This window comes from Falco peregrinus, chromosome 8, assembly GCF_023634155.1.
Source record: "Falco peregrinus isolate bFalPer1 chromosome 8, bFalPer1.pri, whole genome shotgun sequence".
Classification (NCBI taxonomy): domain Eukaryota; kingdom Metazoa; phylum Chordata; class Aves; order Falconiformes; family Falconidae; genus Falco; species Falco peregrinus.
In genome coordinates this window covers 7,277,488-7,300,486 of record NC_073728.1, presented here as the reverse complement: position 1 = coordinate 7,300,486, position 22,999 = coordinate 7,277,488, and the positions used below count along the sequence as shown (strand labels likewise).

Below are 22,999 nucleotides of genomic sequence, written 5' to 3'. Positions count from 1 at the left end.
AGCAGAGTTAATGCATCTGTATTATTAATCTGAGTGCACAGCGAGATTCACTCTTTGATTAGTTCCAAATGAAAGTTCTTAGATCATCCTGCTTCGGACCTCCTGTCACATCTTTCACTGCTAATCCACCCATTATTTTGATATTTATCTTCTTGACAACAATTTATGATTGCTTTCCACAAATTCAAAGCAGCCTTTTTTGCCTAAGTTTAAACTTGTTCAACAGGTTCCAAAGCTTTATACTGTCAAATGAGAACTTTTTCACCCTCAGACTTTTAAGGGCTTTAGCAACACTTCCAGGTAGAGCTGTGCAACCTGCCTTGAAGGCCACCACCTTCAAACCTGCCTGATAAAACACAGCAAAGCAAATCTTTGCGATGCTCAAGGCCCTCTGGGAAAAGTAACTTCAGCATCAGTGGTGGGCTTCCGTTGCAAGTCTCTCCTACATGTGTAAAGAAGAGCACTTTGAGAAAGGAGTAAGACCCAGAAGTGATGAGCTACAGCACAATTACAGAAGTAAACAGGAGAGCTACAATGATGCCTGCTTACAATTCTGAAAAACCTGAACTACTTACCCACTTCCCGCTTTCTCCCAAAGAACTGCCAGATGAAGGGACACCCCCTTTATCATTTCCAGAAGCTTAAAACGAAACATCCCATGTTTTCATCCCTCAGCTTTATAAGTTCTTCCTTTTCAGCTGAGGTTTCTCATGCTTTTTTTTTTCCTCACAGACATATCAAAGGCAAAGAGCTTACACGGAGTGAGCCACCAGAGCCGACACATATCAAGACACTCAGGTCTAACAAACTTACATTTGCATATGTGAACCTAACACAAAGCTTTGGTCTCAGACTTCAAACCTGCCATACGTTTACCCTCTAATATATTTAAAAGAACCCTACAAACCTGTTTTGTGAATTTTAAACCCTTTTAAACTCTCAAGAGGAGGGGATGGCTGAAGAGGGGGCTGCTTACAGGCTTGTTCACCTCTATACACCACTGCACACGCTGTGGTTCTTCAGGTAGGTTTCCCCCAACACAGCAGTGGCTGTTACCCTTGCTCGGGTCCAGCACTGTGGAACCCATCAAGTTAAGAAACTGGGTTTAGGGCCAGCATCGCCCTTCCTGCCCTGCTCCCAAAGGAGAACTTCTCCCTGGGTGTGATGCAGCCTTCCCAGCCAGGCTCACCCCTCTTGTCAGTTTGACTCGCTGTGTGCTGTCCCCTCCGGACCCTCGGCTGCCAAGCCACCAACCTAATTTTTCCTGCCTGGTGTGAAGACTGGCAGCCATGCTGCACAGTGAAGCCGTCTGCTCTTCCTCCAAGCTTGGTGGCACAAGTGTCAGCGCCAGCTGTGGCCTATGCACCATGTGCAACGGGAGGACAGCCGGGCAGCGGGAAGAGGCAGTCTGCTGCCGTCTGGGCAAGGATGGTCATGCAAGCTAGCAGCGAGTCCTACTGCTAGCAGCTTAAGGTTGAAATGGTGCCACGTGGGTTTAGGAAACAAGGTCTAAGCTCAGCTAAGAGCTACTGGAAAGCTCTGCCTACTGGAGCTCCTAGGGACCTGACCTTCTATCTATGGCTGCAGCACTTTGACAGCTTGGTCTTCTTTGCAAATAACACCCAAACAGGCAATATTTTGCACTGGGATACCCTTAGGTATTAGAATTATTTCTCTTCACTATAAAAATAAACTTGATCTCTACAAAATGAGTGATTAAAGACACAGGGGGCACACAGCGAAACCACAGAAGTACTTAGGCAGAAAGACTGCCTCCTTCCTCAGGTTCTCTAAATAAACCATCAGGAATGGTTCAGCAAAACCTGGGTATCCCCAAATCCAGTTCTAACCAAATAAACTATCTCCAAATGTATCTGCGGGATTATTGATACAGATTGTACTGAGCATCAAAGAGGGAGTAGAAAAGTACTTCGAGAGGATCTGACCTTTGAATGAGCCGAAAACACTCAGTGTTATCACAGTCCACCCTAAAAGCGTAACTTGCAAGGGGTATCTCCAACAGGAGAGGGGTTCGGGTGACCTACTGCCCGCTCAGCCCCTCCATGGAGATGATGACCATTGCCACAGGCACGGTGCTAACCCTGCCTGCTCCAGGCTGGTGAGGCCAACGGCTCAGATGCTGAAAGACTGCCTGGATCCCACCACAGCGGACGGTGAGGACACATGTCCTCACACACCTTCCGTGCTATGGTTCACAAATTTGCAAAGAAATCAGTCAGTGTGAAGATGGTGCAACTGCAAACAAGGAACCTTCTCAGATCCACCAGGGAAGATTTACATGCTGTTTCTTTGGACTGGTGGATATGCCTTACGCAAGGTGAGAGTTTTACACTACCAAGGATATGACATCATAAATTTTTTAAACTTCATATACAAATTGCGCTATCATTCAGCCAGAAGTGTCTACTTTTCATTTCTCGGGGTTTTAAAGAGGTGGTAAGTTAGCTATAAACACAGTGCTAATTGCATGTTTGAACAACTGGCTAATAGCTTTCCTCTTTGGGGATCTAATGTACATAGTGAGTATGTTGCAAAATCTTTCCAGCTCTTTTGCTGTGACTACTACATCATGCAGGCCATCAAGTTAATCCTCTTTTTATATCATTCAAAGTCAAGCTAATCCCAAAATAAATATTCTCAACTTCTAGGTTCCAGAACTGTCTGTTTGCTGATCCCCATGTGAGAACTTCCAAAACTGCCCCTCCAGTCTATCACTGACTGCTGCGAAAAGGCAAAAAGTAAAGGGAGATGATGACATCTCCACAAAGGTAAGGTGCCAAAATCAATGTGGTTTGGTTGCTGTGGGGCGGGCTGGTCATCTGAAAAACTGTTCTCTAGATTTTTTGCAGGGAAAATGTCTATGTTTTATGACAGACACAGACCTGTTTCAGGAAGATCCAGTCTCCAGTGAAAGGGACAAACAATCTTACTCCAAATTGAAAAAAAAATAATGTAAGACTATCTAAGAGGCCCCTGCATATCTCTTGCAGATTATCCATACAAAACTGACGGCTATTTGTTGGTGTCTATGCAGCTGGTTGGTGCTGCAGATCCAGGTCCCTGGTAAGGTGTGCCAGTTCCTACCTAGCAATGGATAACTTTCTAACATGCAGAGAAGAGTAGCCAAGGATAAAACAAAGTGTTTGAATTACCTTTCCTCCTCAGGGAAAGCTCTTTAGGTTTTGAAGACATAAAAGAAAGGAAGCTTTAGCTATCGAGGTTTTAGGGATCTACCTGAACAAAGGGTGACAGATGTATCTTGTGCTGCTCCCAAGCAGACACTGAATGGAGGTGGGAAGAATCTTCTTGGGCATTGCCTGGGGCTGAGGATGGAGGGAGTCCTGCATCGCACCTCATACCGCTACTGCTAAAGTGACTGCCAGTCAAGGCTAGAGGGAAGGAAGGGGACCCCCCACCCCCCAGGGAACAATACCTAGAAGTTTCTTGCTGTCCAGTTTCTGTCTGTTCAGAGGGTTTGTGCCATACAGCAGCGTATGGGCTTCCGAGTGAACTGTCTGCAGCTCTTCTAGAGTTGCTTTTCTTCCACGAATGCACTGAAAGATGAAAGAAAAGGAGTGATGAAGTCACTGATTAACTGCTTAACTCATTAAAGAACTTTTCTTTTTCCTTAGCGACTCACAAAGACAGTAACCAAAAAGCTAAAATGAGTTCCTATGCAGCAAAATTAATTGTAAGACAGATTTTGGGTTAATCCCTTATTCAAAATACTAGTTTCACATATAAATTAATCTTTAGATCTATTTATGTTTTGTTTTAAAAATACTTACCACAGAGTATATGCTAAATTACACAAGCATTGCTCAACTACTGAATACTCAGGATCTCAGTTATAAGCCATTACAAAGTGATTCTCTGGTGAAAATGCGTCCCTCCAAACCACCTCCAACAATCCCACCATGATTACTAAGCTAACCTAAAAACTTCTCCCAAACACAGCGCTTTCCAAACTAAACGAACCTTCAAGAAATCAAGGGTCAGTTACAAACTCTCTGCTCTAAAACTCATCTTGGAAATCCCACACGATTCAATCTGTTGCACATTGTTTTCTTATATGATGATGCAGGTGGAGCTGGAAGTACTGTAGCCAATATGCTCAACCCTGATTTTTTTACCAGCTGAAACTCAGGAAAGGCAGATGCACACTAAAGCCAAAACCCTGGCTTCACTGAAGATCATGGCAAAGCTTTTGCTGATGTCAGCAGGACCCAATTTCATATTTCACAAATTGTCATAGGGGTCCAGCACACCTCTGAGGTTTCTTTTGTTGCCATCACGCATTTGCAATGGAAAATATTTGTAAGAACAAAGTGCTACATGGAGGTGCTAAATCTTGGGCAAACAAGGACCATGTCATGGCCTCTTGCAGAGGAGGGAGTGCTCCCCAGCAGGCAGATGGTGCCATGGGTTATCAGGTACACCAAGCTCTGACAGCAGAAAAAACACCTCACCTTTTTAACTGGGAGCTTGCAACTGCCTCCAAAATGTTGGCAGGGGAAATACACAGCGAGCCAAGAAGTGCTGAGGTTGGGGGTAAGTCAAGAGGTGGCCATGAGGGAGGGTAAGGAGTTATTCAGAAATGAGGATTGCTTTGCTTCAGAAACATGTGTGCACTCCCCCTGCCCCAAGAAAGTATTTCATATGGCTTGGAACTACTTCACAATTTTTTGTTGCCATTTGGACTAAAACACTCTAAAAGGAGTTGTCACTTCGGGGGGGGGGGGGGGGGCTGCTTCCTACAGGATTATTCCCCTCTACAACAGTAATACTAAAATATAAATAGTTAACAGCAAAACGTTGGAAGGCTCTGGAAGACTCTTCTAGAGGTCCCATGGTCACCCAGAACTTGAGCCTCAGCAACAAGCATCCCGCTGTGCAGCCCACGTAGGATCGCACACATCTCCTACGCAGCCTTCACCCTGGCTTCGTCAAAGCCAGTTGCTTTTTTAAGACTTCCACATCCCCGGAGAAGCAGAGTTTCTAATAAGAACTATAAAAAAAGTATAGCTTAAAGGGGAAAAAAGAAATCACACTCCTCAAAAGAACAGACTTTCAAATGGAAAACTTGTTCTGAAGAGAAGGTCAGACTGTGCCTCCTGCTCCTGAGAGCTGCTGCCGTTCGGAAGCACTGCCGTGTGCTGCTTACTCTGCAGGAGAGTGCCGGAGACAAGATGCTTCAAAGGCACTGGCACTTCCAGCCAAGCAGTGCCTGCTTCCACACCGCGCTGCCATCGCGGGCTGCAGCCTGGCCCAGCCACAGCACCCCGGGCTGGAGCACGCTGGGCGCACGGGGGCTCCAGGACCTCCGCCTCTGAAGCACGAGCCACAGAACAAACTGGATGGATTTTTTCGGTCTCCAGTCTTCAGCGTAAGCCCCCATCACGTGTTGCAAAGTGCACAGGAAACACTTTGTAAAACCGTTTGAGGCACAAGGCATCAGGCATCAAAGCACGGCAGGAGTGCTCATGCACTGCCTCTTCTAATTTTGGCATTTCTGCTCTCCAGTTCCTCTTTCATTTTCTCCATGCTCTGCTCCACCACCTAGGTTTCCTCAGGTTAATGACAAGGCAAAAATGCAGCATCCCATTAAAGAGGCAATAATCACAAAAATGCTAGACCCAGAAGAGACAGAAATATCTGGCAAATCCCCCTTGAACTTTTATCCTGTCTTCCTTTTTTGTTCAGGGTAAGCCTGCCTCAGTCCCTCCTTACATGCTTTTGCAGCTTCCCTCTAACCCATATGCCAACTCTTTTCCTTTGAACAAGATGTACTGACCCATTTTCAGCTGCTACATTTAGTGGACGTACAGAAATAGCATTTTGTATTTCTTGGCGTTATGTGAAGACACGAGGAGAACGGCAGCCCGCCGCGATGACGCGCCAGCTCCTCCGTGGATGCAAACAGCTTCAGCTCCCCAGGACGGGGAAGGGCTGCTCCCATTTAAAGTAGGTGGCTCTACCAAGACCATCCGAGCTCTGTGCTTCTTGCGAGGGTTATCAATACCACCCTCCCCTCCACGTGACACCCATAACCAAATAGAAACTATGAGCGGATGAAGAACTTCCAGCTCTGCTGCAAGCAAAACACATTCAAGAAAAAAACCCTACTACTTACTGGGACAAATATATAACCACAAACGCTACAGCAAACGTTGCCTAGGTAGAAAGGATTATGCTCAAGAGGCTCTTGCACCTTTCTCATCTGCCGGCTCAGGCACCACAAGCTTTCTCCTTGGCTCTAACACAAAGACGCCAAGAAAATAAATCCCCCCACAAATAAAGCTGGAGTAAAAAACCATATTCCTCACTCCTGTTTCCAGACCTGTCACAAGTTTTATCTCAGTCTACAGCTCAGCCTGCGATCCACACTCCTAATTTGAGCAGTTCCTTGCTTTCTAAGAGCTCGTAAGTCCTGATACTCTTATCTTTGAGGCTTTGCATTGCCTATTGAGCTTGCTTACTCCTTATTACACTCCCCCTCCTCAACCTCTTTCCAGGCTGCTAAACCCCAGCTTTTCAGCTCAGAAGTAGGCTTCTTAACCCCAGTGAACTAGTTGGCTCTTTACCCTGTGTCCTTTGTGCTCCTTCCTGCACAAAACCCAACCTTTGCCTCACCACGCCACCACCCCTCTCCCAGTGCCTGACACACATCCTTCTGGACATCCATCTGCACATCCATTTCCTTGGAGCCAGCTTTTCCTTTGCATTTCAAAGAAAAGAAAACCCCCACTAGTCTCGTAGTTTACAATTTATTCACCACTTCACCCTATGATGCTTCAACAGGAGAGGAGATGAATCTTGAGCGACAGCCAGCCAGATCTTGCCCCAACCGTGGCCCCCAAAAATGCCCCAGAGGCCAAGAAAACAGATACAAAGCTTCTCTCCAGACACTGACTTCCCAGGCACCACTGCCAGCGCCTCCCACACGGCCTGGGTGCTTCGCCATGGGAAACCCTGGGCAAGCAGCAGCTCTCCAGAGGCTTCACCCGCCCAGACCTGTCCTGCCCTCCAACCGGACACCCATCCGACGCTGTGCCAGGAAAACGGCGGACACGGCTCTGCTCTTAGAGATGGCCAAGCCCTGGCTCTGATTTTTCATGTCAGTCCTCCGCAGCTGCGATTAACCTTCAGCTAACAGACCTCATGCTTTCAACAACACAGGACTGCTGCCAAGATGTGCTTGGAGACGGACCCTGGTTGAGGAACTCATTCTTCCTCATCCTGGTCGAGCAGCCCGGGGATTTGATTACCTCTGAAACACACAGCAAAACCTATCGATTTCCTCTCGCTCTTGATGAAGGCTGGAGGATTACACTATACCATGGATTGTGGGTTTTCGTTTAGGGGGGAGAGTCTTTTATTGAGATTGCCTCAATTAGTGTAATTGTTACTTCTGAATGCTGCATGTACACCAGAGTAATTGTTGCATTTTATAAAGCTAACTTAATTAAACAAGCAATACTCTAAACCACTGCTGTCATTAAGTCTGGACAAATGCTCCAAAGGGTCATCCTTAAACTTGTGCAACTCTGCCAGACTCTTACCTATCACACCGCAAATCTGGCACATATTTTCCCCTCAGCTGGACGTAAAGCGGTTTTTGGACGACTTTAGTAAATACATATCTGTTTCACTGCTGAAAAATGAGAGGCGGGGGGAGAAGTGATGTGGTATTTTCTGTTCTAAAAATATTTGTGCCCCTTCTGGTTCACTTCTCTTGCCTCCAAGAGAAATGGTAGGAACCCAGCACTTGGCAGGTTGTCTAGGAGCCTCTCGGCTGCCTGTTGAAAACAGGTTTTCACTTAGTTTGTTTCTGAAATTTCAAAGCAAGCATTTGTTTGCATGCATGATAAAAATATTTATCTGTGAGTCCTTTTCTGGCTTGGGGCATGTGTGCAACAGAAACACCAAAAGAACATTTCCAGGAGACAGACACCCAGAACTGTTTGAGCTTGCATGAGAAAGCAGAGCTGGGATTTATTTTCAGCATGCAGTTGCGGGGGTGAACGAGAGCTGTTAAACTCTTTCTGGAAGAGGACAGGGATCCAGTGGAGTCCTGTCTAATCCCACACAGTGTGTACGGGATTATTTACTACGCAGGGTGCTGTGTTTCTAATCTGTGTCAAGCAACTACTTGCAAGCAACAGAATCAAACTATAACCACACCCGGACCACAGCAAAGGGCTATTAAGGAAGGAAAGGGAAACATGAGGATAAGGAAATGTCAAAGTTCAAACTGTCCTTTTACAAATATGAGTTGTAAGAAAATGGATTAAACTACATGATCACAAACAATTTTCACATCAGGCCCTTGGGCTTACTTAACTGGCTTATAACCTCTGAAGCATAGGACAACAGACCTGCAACAGTGAAGATAAAAATGAGCATGCACAGATGTGTCTGTCAGCAAGACCAGCTAACCCCCACCCCCCAAAAAAACCCGGAATAAAATAGGAGCTCAGAAAAAAATTAAATATACAGCCTGGCAAATTTCTGAGTGCTATAATCCAGGTGTTGCTGCTGACTTGCTGCAGACCTACTGCTAATTCTAAAAATATTCACCTCTTTCCCAGTGCCTGTAGGGCTGCTATGCAGATGGAGGAGTTCTAATCCATCAAAAAAAATTGTAGGTACATAGTAGGCTGCATTGGTGGTAAGTGTCACCATCCTCACATAAAGAGCTCCATTAAAGTTTGCACATCACACACACACACTACTGTGGGTGGGGATAGAGGGCACAGCTCATGCTGTCCTGCACGGAGCTTTGGCATAAGCAACAGGGATTTGGAAAAGTAACATAATTATTAAAAATAATGACAATTATTAGGCCAGACTTCAAAATTCCTTCTAAATTGATGATATAATGGAATACATCCCACAGACTAAAGCTTTCTACGTGGTCCTTGGGATAAGGAGACAAGCCCATCGTCCCAAGCGATGCCAACACGTCACAGCCGTGCTCCAACCCAGCAGCAGAGACCACTCGAGTCCAAAAAGCCTTCCCCTTGCCATGCAAGTGCACCTGATGTGGAGGTAAACCTTCACTGAAGGAAAACCCTGTATGGTCCTTCACCCTGCTCGCTGATAGACAGGTTCCACCTGAGGAGCTTCAGAAAGACTCTGAAGGGCAGTGAAGTGTCCAAAAGGTTTTGCAACGCAGAAAAGAATCACATCAGTCAAGAACAGCGGAAAGCGAACAAGCGGTTCCAGGAAAAACCCTATCAAGAACAGAAGAGTGAAGTGTGGAGGCAGGAAGGAGATGGAGAAACCGGAAAAGGTTGTGCCCATCAAGCCCATGAGAAAATTTAAGATAAAGAAGGAAACTTTAACACGGGGGTCTGGGCAGGAGTAGGAGATGGTGGGGATAAAGGAAAGCTAACTAGAGAGGGAAGCAAGCACAATTAGAGCAGCTGCTTATTCTGAAATGGCACGTCAGACCTTGAATGAAGCCATCAAAGAAGAAAACACCGGTATTAAGGCAGCATCACATATTTCTTGTTTTCTGCAAAAGGAGGAGTCAGGATGAGGCAGAATGTCACCAGTGGTCAGAAGGGAAACACAGGTGGACATCAAGAACAATTCCAATTGTGAGAGCAACTGGAAATATCAAATTAAGGAAAATAAGAGTTCCCTAGGATTATATAGTGAAGAACTTACACATTACAGAACATCTCTCACATAACTGTAGGATACAAGGCAATTAGCACTGCACAGTTTAACTCCTGCTTCTGAACAGGGGAGCTAGACAGCAGTGGGGTACTTGTTTGGTTTGGGGGTTTTGTTTGGTTTTATGTGGTTTGTTTTGGGGGGATTTTTTTATTTATTTTTTTATTTTTTTTCCCCAAACAATCTCAAAATTCAATTAAATGGGGCTTCACAGACAGAAACAGGTTTGAAGTTCCTCCTTGCTCTCTTCAGGGATAAATAAGGGTATGATGGGGAACTTTAGTCAATGGCAATGCTGCCACCACGTGGAATATTTCTAGCCAGATGCTGACATAACTCAAACCTACCGTGAGCTTCAGTCCCATCAGATGCTCAGACAACTGATGAACACACACTACCATTAATTTATCATCACTGCTATTAGTTATTAATAATAATAATTTACTATCATATAATCATTAGTCTTCGTGGTTTAGTATCTAAGCTGCTCTCTTAGTTTGCCTCACTCTTAAAATACGTTTGTCCAATAAAGTTGATTTAACCTTTTGTGACGGAATAGTGCTTAGCTGCAACCTCCTACCCTCATTCTTTTTACATTATCTTCACCACAAATTGACCATTGCTTACCAAAGAGTATTTAAAAAGTTATTAAATCACAGAAATACAAACTTTTGCTCCAGAGTTTTTGTTGTTATGATTGGAGGGATGACAAATAACAGTTACTTCATATCTTGTTCTTAGTTCGGCTGCTTCAAAATTGAATGCTTTGTAGGGACTTCCAGTTTACAGGGAATAGTAAATTACAGAAATAGAAAATTACAGAAGCAGCTTCACTACAACATCAGGCAAGAGCATTCTCCAATGTTCCATGAAATTTCTAACAGTCATCGCAATGCAATGAAATCAGATCGCTAGAAAAGTATTCCTGACAGACGTGCATACAAAAGCATAAGCAGTCATCTAGGAATGGATTAAATTTAGGCCACATATGGCAAAACACTGCCAACAGCTGGAGCTATAAAAAATTCAAGCCAGAATGCAGTATAAAGTTTGCACATCCAGGTAGCAGTCAACAGCCCGAGCTGCAGGTTTGGTACGTACGCTATCGTCCAGACCAGGAATCAGCCCCCCAGAATGCTCATAATCCAGCAGTCAAATCAGCCAGACTAATCTAAATTCTCCCTTTCTCCCCGGCTCACCATCTCATCCCCCCCTTCACTTTTTTTTTTATTACCTCACACTTGCCACGGAGACCCGTCTCCTGGAGCCGGGACCAGATGCTCTGGATCCTCCCCGCGTGCTCTGGGTGGCTGTTTGTGTTTCCACAGGTACACTGGTGTTTCAGCATCAAAGTGTCATATACAAGGCCTGCAGCAGAGGTTACAAAATTGCTCTCAGTTAAAAAATAAAATAAAAAATTGCCAGATATAGGAGGGGAATTTTTTTATTTATTTTATTTTATTTTACAACAGTACTTTATATTCAGCTGAACACTTCTAGACAAAGACTGTGTTTTACCAGGAGCCACAGAGCTCTAAGAAATGAAAATCCAAGATGCTGCTTTGAGACAGTACCAAACCTACAACAATTGCTTCCTCTGGAAATGGAAAAGAAATTAGTTACCAACATCTCCGCAGGCTGAAGCTGTGAGAGTGACAGACAAAGGTGACAACTGAAACCATCAGTATGAGCACAGATGTGCTGGTGTAGGAACCTGATCTAAAAGGGGACTGGTTTGCAACTTTTCTGTTGGGTACTTTCATAATTGCTGTTAAAACAACTCTAGGGTTTGGGATTAAAAACCAGAAGGAATAAGTCATTAGCAGGCACTGTTTCATAAAATAGCTTGCGCTGAAGTCTTTGCATCAACACTATTTGACAACATGCTAATTAAGGCTATTAGCACACACTTGGGCATAATTATTCAGCACGATATGTAGGTATTTAGCAGTGTTGTTTCATTTGAACGTGGGAGTCAGGCAGCTAAATCCCCTTGCATTACCAAGTATTTATGGCATGACAACAGTGTAGGAGACTTTGATTCATGCTCCAGAGTTGTCCAGGTACGTTTTTGGAAGGGGAGTTATGATTTCATAGCCAATGTTCCACTGGAGGAAAACAGCAGGTCCTCTACAGCTATGCAGTCACAGTGACAAAAGACCTTTCCTTTTTTCCACTCAAGCAAAAGAGGCATAGTCAAATGTTTAAATCTAGCCTTCTCTTCAGCCAGAAGCTCCAAAGAACAGAACAAAAGCAGCTGGATTTCCCCCCCCCCCCCGCCCCGAAGGAGTAAGGTTTCTTGCAAGCAATATCTGTCTGAAAGCACAGTATAAAGTTGCAAATCGAAGGCCTTGACAAGAATCCAAAGCCTTTGAATTAGCGGTGAAGGCAGGAGCTACTCCCAGACCCAACATTAAAGGGTCTGCACTCCAACCAGTATCGCTCCTCCAAAATCCCAGACGAAGCACACCTATGCTGCGGCGGGCAGCACGAGCACTGCTCGCAGAACTCACCAGAGCTGGCTTTCATGTTACTAGTTCAACTACAGGTAAACTGCACAATTTGCAACCGCATGGAGTTCAAAGGGGCTGGTAAGAAACCAGACTCTGAGAACATACATGGACACGCAGCCTGGAGCTGAGCACCGTGCTGCTGCATGTACTCCAGCTTGGCTCGAGCTGCAATCACACCTTCTGACTGAGTGTGGGCATGTTCTGCCACTGAAAAATCTGGCTTTCCCCTCTGAGGCAAACCCTGGCACTGACACTTTCAGGTATTCAGCCTTAGGGGATGTATTTGGCAGTTCCTCACTTTGCTGTAGGTGAGTGCAAGTAGAAAAAAAAACACCAACCAAACAAAAAACCCCAAAAAAACAACAAAACCCAAACGACACTCAGTTCTAGGAAGAGAACAGAGCACTGGTTAATTGACTGCCTTTGGGTTAGCCAAAGTTCAGTTAAATAAGATCGTGCTGCAAAGCTCTGCAGAAGTCTCCCACATTTAATTCACAACATCAAACTTCGTTAGGAGGTGCTGGGCAAAGGCAATCACTGTAAATGTCACAGAACCACAGACTGGTCAGGGTTGAAGGGACCTCTGGAGACCATCCAGTCCAACTCCCTGCTAAAGCAGGTTCTCCCGGAGCCGGTTGCACAGTCGCGTCCAGGCAGGTTTTGCATGTCTCTGGAGAACAAGACCCCACAGCCTCTCTGGGCAGCCTGTTCCAGGGCTCTGTCACCCTCAGGGTAAAGTTCTTACTCATGTCACCTGAGAAGAAGCTGTAGTCCAACGGTAAGGCTGGCTGTCCATGAGACCTCCCCAGTCTGAGATCATTTAAACTAGCGCATGGTCTTCAGTAACCTCACCCTAAGGTTAATTTATTTTTGAAATAACCTCATCTTCAGGGGACATCAGGCATTTTGACAAAGTATTTGGTACCTAAAAGAACCCCACGTACACGTCCTCCTAGACCCTATGCAACTGTACTAGGTTTGGATAATTATTCGTACTAAAGAAAGTGGTTCTGCCTTCTTTTTTCCAGATATCTCACGGACTACAACTAGGCTTTATAGATTTAAAGTCAAAAGGTGCATGCGTATCTATTCAACATATATATTTACAGCCAATAACTACCCTTGAATTTAAACAAAAAGAAGTACAGGCAGCAAGTCACTCATCAGATAGCTGCTGACCTCTCGGGGTACAACCCCGGATCCCCTTCAGCTATGAACAAGAAGATGCATCCCATTTGCAAAGGACACTCCAACCTGGAGATAAATCTGAGGCTAGTTCATGCCATACCTTCATAAGTTTGCGGAAAAACGTCAGGCATTTTCAAGCAGTGGTTTTTAAGCAGCCTTTTCTTGCTCACCTCCTGGATTCCCAGACGATGCTTAATGCTGTTGCTCTAACAATTCTTTTCACTGCCTGGGAGCTGGGCAGAACCTGACAGTGAATTACACTGATAGCGCTGCAAAGTTGGAAGGGGTCTAAGACCATTTAAATAGTCGAAATGTGAACCCGTGTTGCAAGTTTCTTTTTAGAGGGTGTTTTCCCTAAGTCTTTAAGCTTTAAATACTAACTCCTGAAAAATTATTATGAAGCAGCTCTAGGTACAAAGTTAAAGCAATGCCTAGCCAGATTAAAAGTCTCCCTTTTGTTCTCTATTTTGTACCTGGGTAACCCCAGAGCCTGGTAGGGCAGAAGCCAACACAGATCAAACTTAAAAGTAAATGCAAATGAACAACCAGCTTTTTGCATTGACCTTATATTCTTCTGTTCTTCCTTTGTCTTCCTACAGTACAGCAGATCTGGCAGGTTATCTCCCAGGTTTTTTGGAGGATGTTTGGTGTCAGCTCAGAAGTAGGCAGTGGTATTTATCAGCTCATCCTTTGCGGTGTCAGCTACGGGAGCTGCACCGATGAAAGTAAACACAGGTAGCTGTCGGCGAGATCCCCAGCCACACAAACCAGCAGCTCCTCATCTGCATCCCCAAGCACTGGAAGGCTACATGTGCTTAAAATACATGCATACATCTAAAATGGGTTTTGGTAACAGCCTGTTCAATATAGGCAGTCGACGGAGTTAAAGAAACAGCTTCCAGATAAGGGGGTGGTAGGACGCACACTCTTCCTAATTTGTTGATGGAGACTACAGTGGGCTTTATAGGATTTGGTTGGGCTATAAAGTTTCTCCTTTCTCAGTGACTCACTGATAACAGTAGTGTCTCAATGAAGTCCTAGACTGTAATCAAATGTCACTCAACATTTCTCTCTCTTAAAAAAACAAGCCACTGGAAAGAAGTGAACTGTTCCAAGCTCCTTCCTGTGGTTGGGGACACTCAGATGAAGACACACACACACACACACAAAGGAAAGCTTGGCAATTTAAGCTTAAAATACAAAACTACATTGGCCATTATAAGTTAAATTAAGTGGTGCTGGAAGCAATACTCTTTAAGACATGAGAACAATCATTTTTAAAGGTCAGCACTAAAGCATAACCAACTCGCTTTTCTTGGCAGAACAAACATATGATTTGAGGTTCAGATAATTATATTGCTCTGCACAGGAGGGAACAAATGCCTTCATCAGAAATGAAAAATACTTTAATGCAGAACATCAGAATAATTTGTGGAACCATTTTTACAGGAGATCAGAGACTGGATAATTGGAGCTATGTAAATTAATGGCCTAACCTGAGAAGTCTTATTCAAGTGTGTAGAACAGTGCATGCAGAAGTATTCATTAAAGTCAAGGGGGCTACTTGTGCTAGCGAGGGCAAGTTCAAGGACTAGTTTTCTTTTATATGCTAGCAGGAAGGAAAATTAAATGTCATGCTTTGGGACATAAAACTGATTGCTTGAAGAAGTCAGGAAGGGCACTGTTTTCACTTTCATGTGGAGTAATGCACATCATGTTTGAGAGTTATATTATGTTGTTCTTTCCCTGTACCTTTGAAGTCTCAGGTACTGGTCACTGAGAAAGACAGGCAAATAAATTATACATAAACCCCAGAATTTCCAGCTGTCCAGTCCTAACTCTGTCCAGAGAAAGCATTAGTGTTTTCTATATAACACCCCGAACATGAAAGCGATGAACAACTTGGATAATAACTGATCTCTTAAAGAGCCACATTCGTGTCTAGAGTGATTGTGGTCGGCTGCAGTAGGGCCACTGAATGAGGATTTTTTCCAACCCTCTCATAAAATGATCACAACAATTCCAATCTTAATTCCTCTGAAATTCAAAGCGCATAATCGTGTTAGGATCAGTCTCCAAAGCAGTCACTTATCAAACAGATGGATTTTCCTAGTGAAGAAGAAGCCTGATGCACTTCAGCACTGCTTGCTTTGAAAAATACCCAAGACTTTAATTTCCTGCCTTTCAAAGAACAGTTCAATCCTAGTGATTAAGCTCTAAGTATCCACCTCCGAAAACACTATCTCCAACACACCGTGGACAACCTTAAGAAAACATCAGTGATCTAACTCGCACACACGTGCTCAACAGCTGAAATGCCTGCCTTTTTGCTCTGTGTTTGCGTGCCCAGAGTAGTAGGCTCTTTCTTCCTGCCACTGTTAAGGCTGGTTAATTAAACTAGTCCTTCACCTTTTATGGGAGGTGAAGGACTAGTTATAGGACTAGTGTAAAGGTCTTAACTTTTATGCTTTGCATCTGTATTAGTGCCAGTGAGTGCCCAAACCTTCCTCCCTTGACAGCATTTTAGTGTGTTTCTCCTTCTCCATTCACCTAGCATAAATCTAGAGAACTGCACAAGATAGAAGGCAATGGAAAAATCAAGCTCTTGGAGCCTTAACATGGATAAATGCCATGAAAATGATATTTTACAGGTGAACTACAGTAAGCATTCTTCGTATCATTGCACTGGATCATGCAGTGCTATATAAAAGCAAAGTGATATTCCACCTCTTATTTTAACCCACTTTTTTTTTTTTTCTTTAAAACTCTGCCTCCAAGGAAAATAAACCATAACATCCTAAGTGTCTTTTCAAAGCAGCACAGTTCTCAAAATCTGCATTCTTACAGTTAGCTGTAATTTTAAATGAAATTTAGAGGCACATATCTGAGTCAAACGTATATCCCCTGGTAGGAAACATTATTGTATGTTCAAAGTCTTGCATATGATTGACAGAACTTAAATACCAGAGGAGGAGAAGGGAAGAAAGAGAAGGAATGAATAATCTTGTAAAGTAGGGCCACACTTCCTTGTTTTCAAAGCACCAAGATTTGGGTCTAAGTGTATTAGATTCTCAAGTTTCATCTGGTTTGACTGTAAGCCAGGGGACTACCCTTCTTTGCATCCTTGGCAAAAGCCAAAATCTAGAATAATCTTGCTATAACTGGTTGCATTATAAATGCATTTTTGCTGAAATTCAAGGTTTCAATACTGACAACAAATAGAGACTTAAAGGACTGATTTGCAAAAATTAGATACTGCTTGGGCTTTTACAGAGCTGACTGCACACGCTTCCTCACCCTACAGCGTGCTGCTGAAGAACAGTCATATTTAAAATATCACTATTACTATACCACCAGTGTCTGAAAATAAACCCAATTCACAGTGCTGGTTTTAAAGATGCAAAAGCTGTGGGTTAGATAAGAAGAAATGGATACGCAAAGGAGAAACAAAATCATGAGTTGCTCTGATTTGGGGTTTCTGGATTTTTTCCTGCTTCGTTTTCCCAGGGCACACGACACATTGCAAAATGTTCATTCACAAAATAGAGCTCGACATTTGGGGAAGAAGGCGGACTTCAAAATAAGTCCGCCTAATCATCCAACATAGGACTTAAGAAGTTGCACATGAATTAACTTTCATCTGTTGCTGAGGTTACAGATTTTACAGACAGAAAGGATTTTGGTGCTTGTCAAGATTCAGGAAGAACAATTATTTTTTTGCCTTGAATCTCTGTGAGGAGATTAACACCTTTTTTGCACTTCTGGTTTTCACTAGACAAATGCAGAACTGCACTTGTAATTTCCCTTAGAGGTGACGACTAAGCAGGTAACACTCTTCAGTCTGTTTGTCTGTTCAAGACAACTTGAAAAAATCAAGTCACCTCGTTTTTCCTAACCTATGGGCACAGACTCCTGGGCAGAGATTGTGTTACAGACGGAGGGGTAGGCTGGCACAGAGCCTGGAGCGGATAACTTATGGCATGAGATTGCACAGGGACTGGAGAAGGTGCAGAAAATACAGCCAACAGATACTGCATTTGGCACGCTGTCCTTTTTCAGCAACATTGCCTCTCTCCGCTTTGCATCTAAATCAGCTTTGTCACAGCATATGACTCGTCCTTTTTTTTTTCTGGAGATACATAATTAAAGTACTGTGCTATGCCTCTATTGATTTTTGCAGGTTCTGTCTGGACTGTAGGGTGTCTGTCCCTCTGAGGAAGGGACAAGAAGGACGACTGGGTGTAAGACAACTGGATCTCATCCTTGAAGACAGGATGTTGCAGTCCCCAAATGCATCTGAGACGCAGACTCCCAACAGATAGCTTTGCAGGGACAGGGCAGAAAAGCACAACATATGGCAAAACAGTAACCACAGCCCCAACCCTTCAGCCTCCAGTGCCCCAAAACGTTACCTGTGGTGAACCTTGGCTTAGTGGGTGGCTCCTGTACAGACATCGGGAAGGTGGCTGAGGCGGGTGAGGACTGTGCACGGGACAGAGGCCGATGCCCTCCAAAAGAGACGGGCATGCCAGCTGCCTCCAGCGACGCCTGGTAGTTTCTCAGCTGGTGAATACGTTGCTGCTCCAACAGAAGGGCTTGCTGTGGGGAAAAGAAGCAGGTAGTTGCTGAAAGTCTGTGTGGTAGGGTTTTTAAGGATTTTTAAGGTTTACAGGCTTGGACTCCTTTTCCTGATAAATGAGCACATGCACACGCATGTAGCAAATGGAGATGTGCATATTTCCAGGGCGAAGTCTGGCACACGCAGTGTTTGAACCACAGGCCTGAAGCTGGTGCACACTGGCAGAGTCATTAGCAGCAGCAGCTCCATCCCTTCCCTGGGACCAGCTACATCTTCCTCCCCCAGGTTGCTCCCACCCTGCTGCACTGGTGCATTTTAACAGCGCAATGCACCAGGCCATGGAACGAGTCCGACTCAACCAGATCCCAGGCAGGAGAGGGAGTTTTCAACTGAGCAGCCACACCATCAGCTGGACAGGGTCAGAAGGGATGGCTGTTCCAGCTTGCCACACTCCGACCTCAGCCTGAAAAGGTTCCCATTTCCTCTCCTCTCTGAGGCAAAATAATTGCAAAGGACGTAATATTTTAAAGACTCCTCAGCTGTGACCAAGCGTTCAGGATTAGGGCAAGGGGGTGGGGGTGGGGGTGGGGGGCGCTGCACTTACAGAGGAATGGTATCGTTAGCGGCATGTTACTTTTAATCTATTCATTTATTTACTAAGGCAATGAGGCTCAGATGTGACTATATAAATCAAATAAAACTTTGAACAAGCATGGCTGGCAATGGCATTGATCCTTCAAGGCAGCGCCGTTATGACTATAACACTGCTCAGTAATGAACCGAAAATGTAATCTCTGAGCAACAACAGCCAGCGACATTCACAAGGGACACAAGAGTCAGCTCCGCAGTACCAGGAAGATGGCAGCAAGCAGTGAGATGCAAATGAATACACAGGGCAACCAATTTGCACCTGATTCACAGACATTGCAACTGCAAACCTGGCACAAGCCCACTTCACCTAGCCAAGGGCTGTGGATTTACTCAGAGTTACACCCTGGCATGGCTACAGCAATCTGCTCTTGGCTGCAGATCCCGTGCTGGGGTTAGGCAGGGCTGTGGGTGCAGTCAGGTGCTGAGGGCTAAGGCTGGCTGTAAAGACGAGCAGAGCACTGATGCCTTAAGAGAACCGTAACCTTCTCACCTTCATTACTGCTACCACAAGAGGCAGGTTTTGGGAGACTGCCGTGTAATTGGGAGGATTATGCTATGCTACGTTGTTATTGGATTTATCACTTGCAATCCACAAGCCTCCGGTATTTACTCTCAAAAGTGAGCACAGCTGGGCTCTCTAGGATCTATAGCTCTAAAGAAGGAACTCCCTCCAATGAACCTCACCCCCTGTTCCCTTATCCAGCCCTTCTCTGGGGCGGTCGTCTTAAAACATGAAACCAAAATAAAATACTCTGCTAACACTTAGTGCTCAAAAATGTCAAGACACACTTTATCTTCCCAAAGAAACAAACGGAAAGTGGTTCAGTGGCTGCAAACACACTGACTGCATTTTATGCTGGTGATCCAAGATTCCCCTCCCTGGGACTTCTGAGCTGACACAGTGATTCCAGGGAAGGATGGCACTGGTTTTACCTGCAGCTTTCTTTATGTAGCAAATCCTCAAGAGCTGGTCCCCCCTAGCTTCTTCCCCTTAGAGTAGCATAAGGTGACTATGAGGAACCAAATAATTTTCTACAAAGAATCAAGTCCCACACTTGGTATTTTGTGAGCTCACCTGACGGAAAAGCAGCTCCTGCTCAGCCTGCCTCTGCCCAGACTCCAGCTCCTGCTGTGGCTCTGCCTCCTCCTCATCACTCTCAATGGGTTCTTGCTTCACTTGGACCATATTGGCCAGCCCCGGGGCTTCCTTCTGGCTTGTGACTCTGTCGCTGTATGGCTCCTCCAAAAGGGCTTGGTGTTCTCGTAACTCTTCTTCTGTCTCCTCAGGGTGGCTTTCATGCTGGCGAGCTGGTTCGTTGGGTTTTGATATAATCTGAAAACAACCCAGAGGTTAACCAATAAATAAAATGCAACTCATCCCAACTAAAGTTCACTCTGTTCTCAAAGAAGCAGCTTAATGAAAAGAGCAATTATGAATCACAGCTTTTATCTTATCAACTAGGTCCAAAACAACTGCTCAAGGGAAAGGTCAGAGCAACCTTGGCATTAAGCGCTGTGAAATCTTATGTCCCAGATTATGATGGCCCCTTCATTTTCCACTTGATTCTCCCTCTGAAGAAAACATGGGCCTGTTGTGCTTACACACTGACAGATGCTACTCCGTTCACAAACCCACAAAAGAAAAGCATAACCGCCATCAATACATTTGGCAATTAAATTCTGAAAAAAAGAAAGAGGCACAAACCCTCTACAGGAGTTTCTGCTACCTTGTTTACCCAGCTTCTTCTTGAATCACCCCCTGAATTTTATCTGTAAAGAGAGTGGCTGTCATAAAGACTCCTCTGAAACTTGCACTCTTATGAAGTTTGTTAAGAGGGAACTGAGGACACTCATCTTAGAGCATCTGCACAGAAGCAAACCACGAGAGCATCATTCTAACCAGACCTTCCCTAACTAGAGGTATGAACTTCTCTGAAAGTGCCTGCTAAAACAAAGGGAACAATATAATTCTCACTACAATTCACACAAGCTCAGAATTTTTGAAAGTTCTTTGGCAAGATAAAATTCACAGTTCTCCGTCTCAGAGTGCTTATGATTTTTATTTGGAACCAAAGAAATAAACACACGAACTCTTTTTAAATCCAGCGTAGGTAAATAAATCAATTTCCTTCCTTTAAAAGAGCTCAGGCTGTACCCGTTTCACAGGCTTATAAAGAAACTGCTGAACTTTGAAAGTTGTCAGGGCAGAGCTTTAATAAGGATTAGGTCATTGGTATGAAAAGCAATATTGATTTTAAATCTAATAAAGCTAAATCAAAACACAGTTATTGAACACATGCAGAAGGAGCGACTACTTGTAAGTATCTCGCTCTTTGAAGAACAGTGGCTCAAACCTGAAACTAAGCCTTCTTCCCCAAATGCAGGAAGAGAGGCTCTGCCATATAACTCAGGCAAACCTATACAGAACAGACTGAGGCAGACAAAGGCAATATAAAGGACTAATTGCCTGCAAGTATCACAGCAAGGACAGCAAGAGGTTGCTCCTAACTACATCAGAGGATCTCAAACAACTGGGGCCCAAACCCTTTAATATCGGAGAGCTGCAAGGACCAGGATGCAGGGCCACAGCTTTCCAGCACATTGTAGATTACTGCGTTTTGGATGTGTCCGCTCCTGAGAGGAGCGGGACACGCAGAAGGGCATCACCTTCCCTAGAAGCTTAAGACAAAACCCTGCAGGGTTCACATGGCCACCCCAGTACAGATGGGGGATGCAGCCCATCCCTCTTAGTGATGAAAGCTAAAATTTTTGTACTGATCAACAACTGGCTGCTGTTGGCAAGAGGGTTTTGGTTTCTGCAGCAGTGGGACCGTCTTTGAGAGTCAACAGTTTTTTGGAAGAGATGGGATCCACCTGACCAAACAGGGAAAACCCACCTTTGCCAACAGGCTGGCCAAGCTGGCAGTCAGAGCTTTAAACTAGAAACAACATGGAAGGGAGTGGTTCCTCAACAAGCAGCTAAGGAAGCTGGAGCCAGGGTAGGCAGGCCAAGGTCCTGGGGTGGTGTGAGCAGAAAGGACACGGCAATCAACAAAAAAGAGCTGAAGTAGCATCCCTTTGAGCCCAGTCATGTAAAGGAGATGCCTCCAGAACAGCCTGATGGAGGTCTCAAGCCTGTCCTGGGGAATCAGCATGCTTGGGTGCCTCACTGAAATGCCCCTACACTAGTGCACGTAGCATGGGGACCCAGCAGGAGGACTAGAAGTCTGTGTGCAGTTACATGGCTATGACCTCCCTGAGATCATGGAGATGTGGTGGGCCAGTTCACGTGACTGCAGTGCTGTGATGGGGAGATACAGGCTTTTTAGGAAGGACAGGCTGGGAAGGTGAGGAGGGGAAGCTGCCCTTGAGGTGAGGGAGGAGCAGGAATGCATGGAGCTCTGTGCCTTTGTATGGATCTGGTCAGCCACGAGCTTAAATGTCAAGGTAAGTGGACAGCCCAAGATGAGCGCTCTTATAGTGGGTAGACTGCTGTAGACCTCCTGATCAGGTAGAAGTAGATGAGGCATTTTTCAAACACCCAGAAGAAGCTTCACTTTCACAGGTCCTGGTCTTCATGGGGGACTTTTAACCACCCTGCTATCTGCTGGAAGGACAAGACAGTAAGGCTCAAGCAGTCTAGGAGATCTGAGTGCACTGATGATGAATTCCTGACACAGGCAATTCAAGATGCCAACATGGAAGGTGCTCTCCTGGACCTGACACTTACAAACAAGAAAGGATTATTCAGGGATGTGGAAGTCACAGAAGCAACACTGGCTGCCAGAGTTGGTGATGGATATTGGAGCTGAAGATCTGAAGAGAAGGAAATAGGGCAAAAAGCTGGACCACAGCCCTGGATTTCATGAGACTAGACTTTGGCTTCTTCTGGGATCTGCTTGGAATAGTCCCACGGGATACAGCCCTGGAGATTAGAGGGGTCCAGGAGAGCTAGCTGATACTCAAGAAAGGTCCATCCCAACTAGTAAGAAGTCAAGCACAGGCTGCTGAGGGCCTGCATGGATGAGCAAGTTGCCCCTAACTGCACTCAGGCTATAGAACAGGTGGTGTACAAGAGCTGCAAGCAGGACAGCTGACTCAAGAGAAGAAGAGAGCTGCTATTTGATCTTGTATGTATGGTGTGAAGAAAGCCAAAGCCAACCTGGAGTTGAATCTGGAAAGGTACGTGAAGAGCATTAACAAAGAGAAAGACAAAGACTAGGGAAATCGTGGGCCCACTGCTGAATGGAGGAGGTGACCTGGTGACAAATGACATAGAAAAGGCCATGGCATTTCACGCCTTCTTTTCTAGTAAGACCATCCTTCAGGAATCCCAGGCCCCTTAGACCAGAAGGAATGTCTG

General features: G+C 44.9%; 1 protein-coding gene across 14 annotated transcripts in view; it reads right to left on the bottom strand.

Annotated features, from left to right (window-relative positions):
• Positions 1–22,999, bottom strand: part of HDAC4 (histone deacetylase 4) — a 267,150-nt gene that overhangs the window by 40,607 nt on the left and 203,544 nt on the right. For all 14 annotated transcript variants that reach the window (XM_055811564.1, XM_055811560.1, XM_055811563.1 and 11 more), the window contains 4 exons: positions 19,712–19,969; positions 17,819–18,005; positions 10,940–11,073; positions 3,455–3,575 (listed from right to left, as the gene is read on the bottom strand). In XM_055811564.1, coding sequence (XP_055667539.1) covers positions 3,455–3,575; positions 10,940–11,073; positions 17,819–18,005; positions 19,712–19,969 — 700 coding nt within the window. The remainder of the gene's footprint in view (positions 1–3,454; positions 3,576–10,939; positions 11,074–17,818; positions 18,006–19,711; positions 19,970–22,999) is intronic.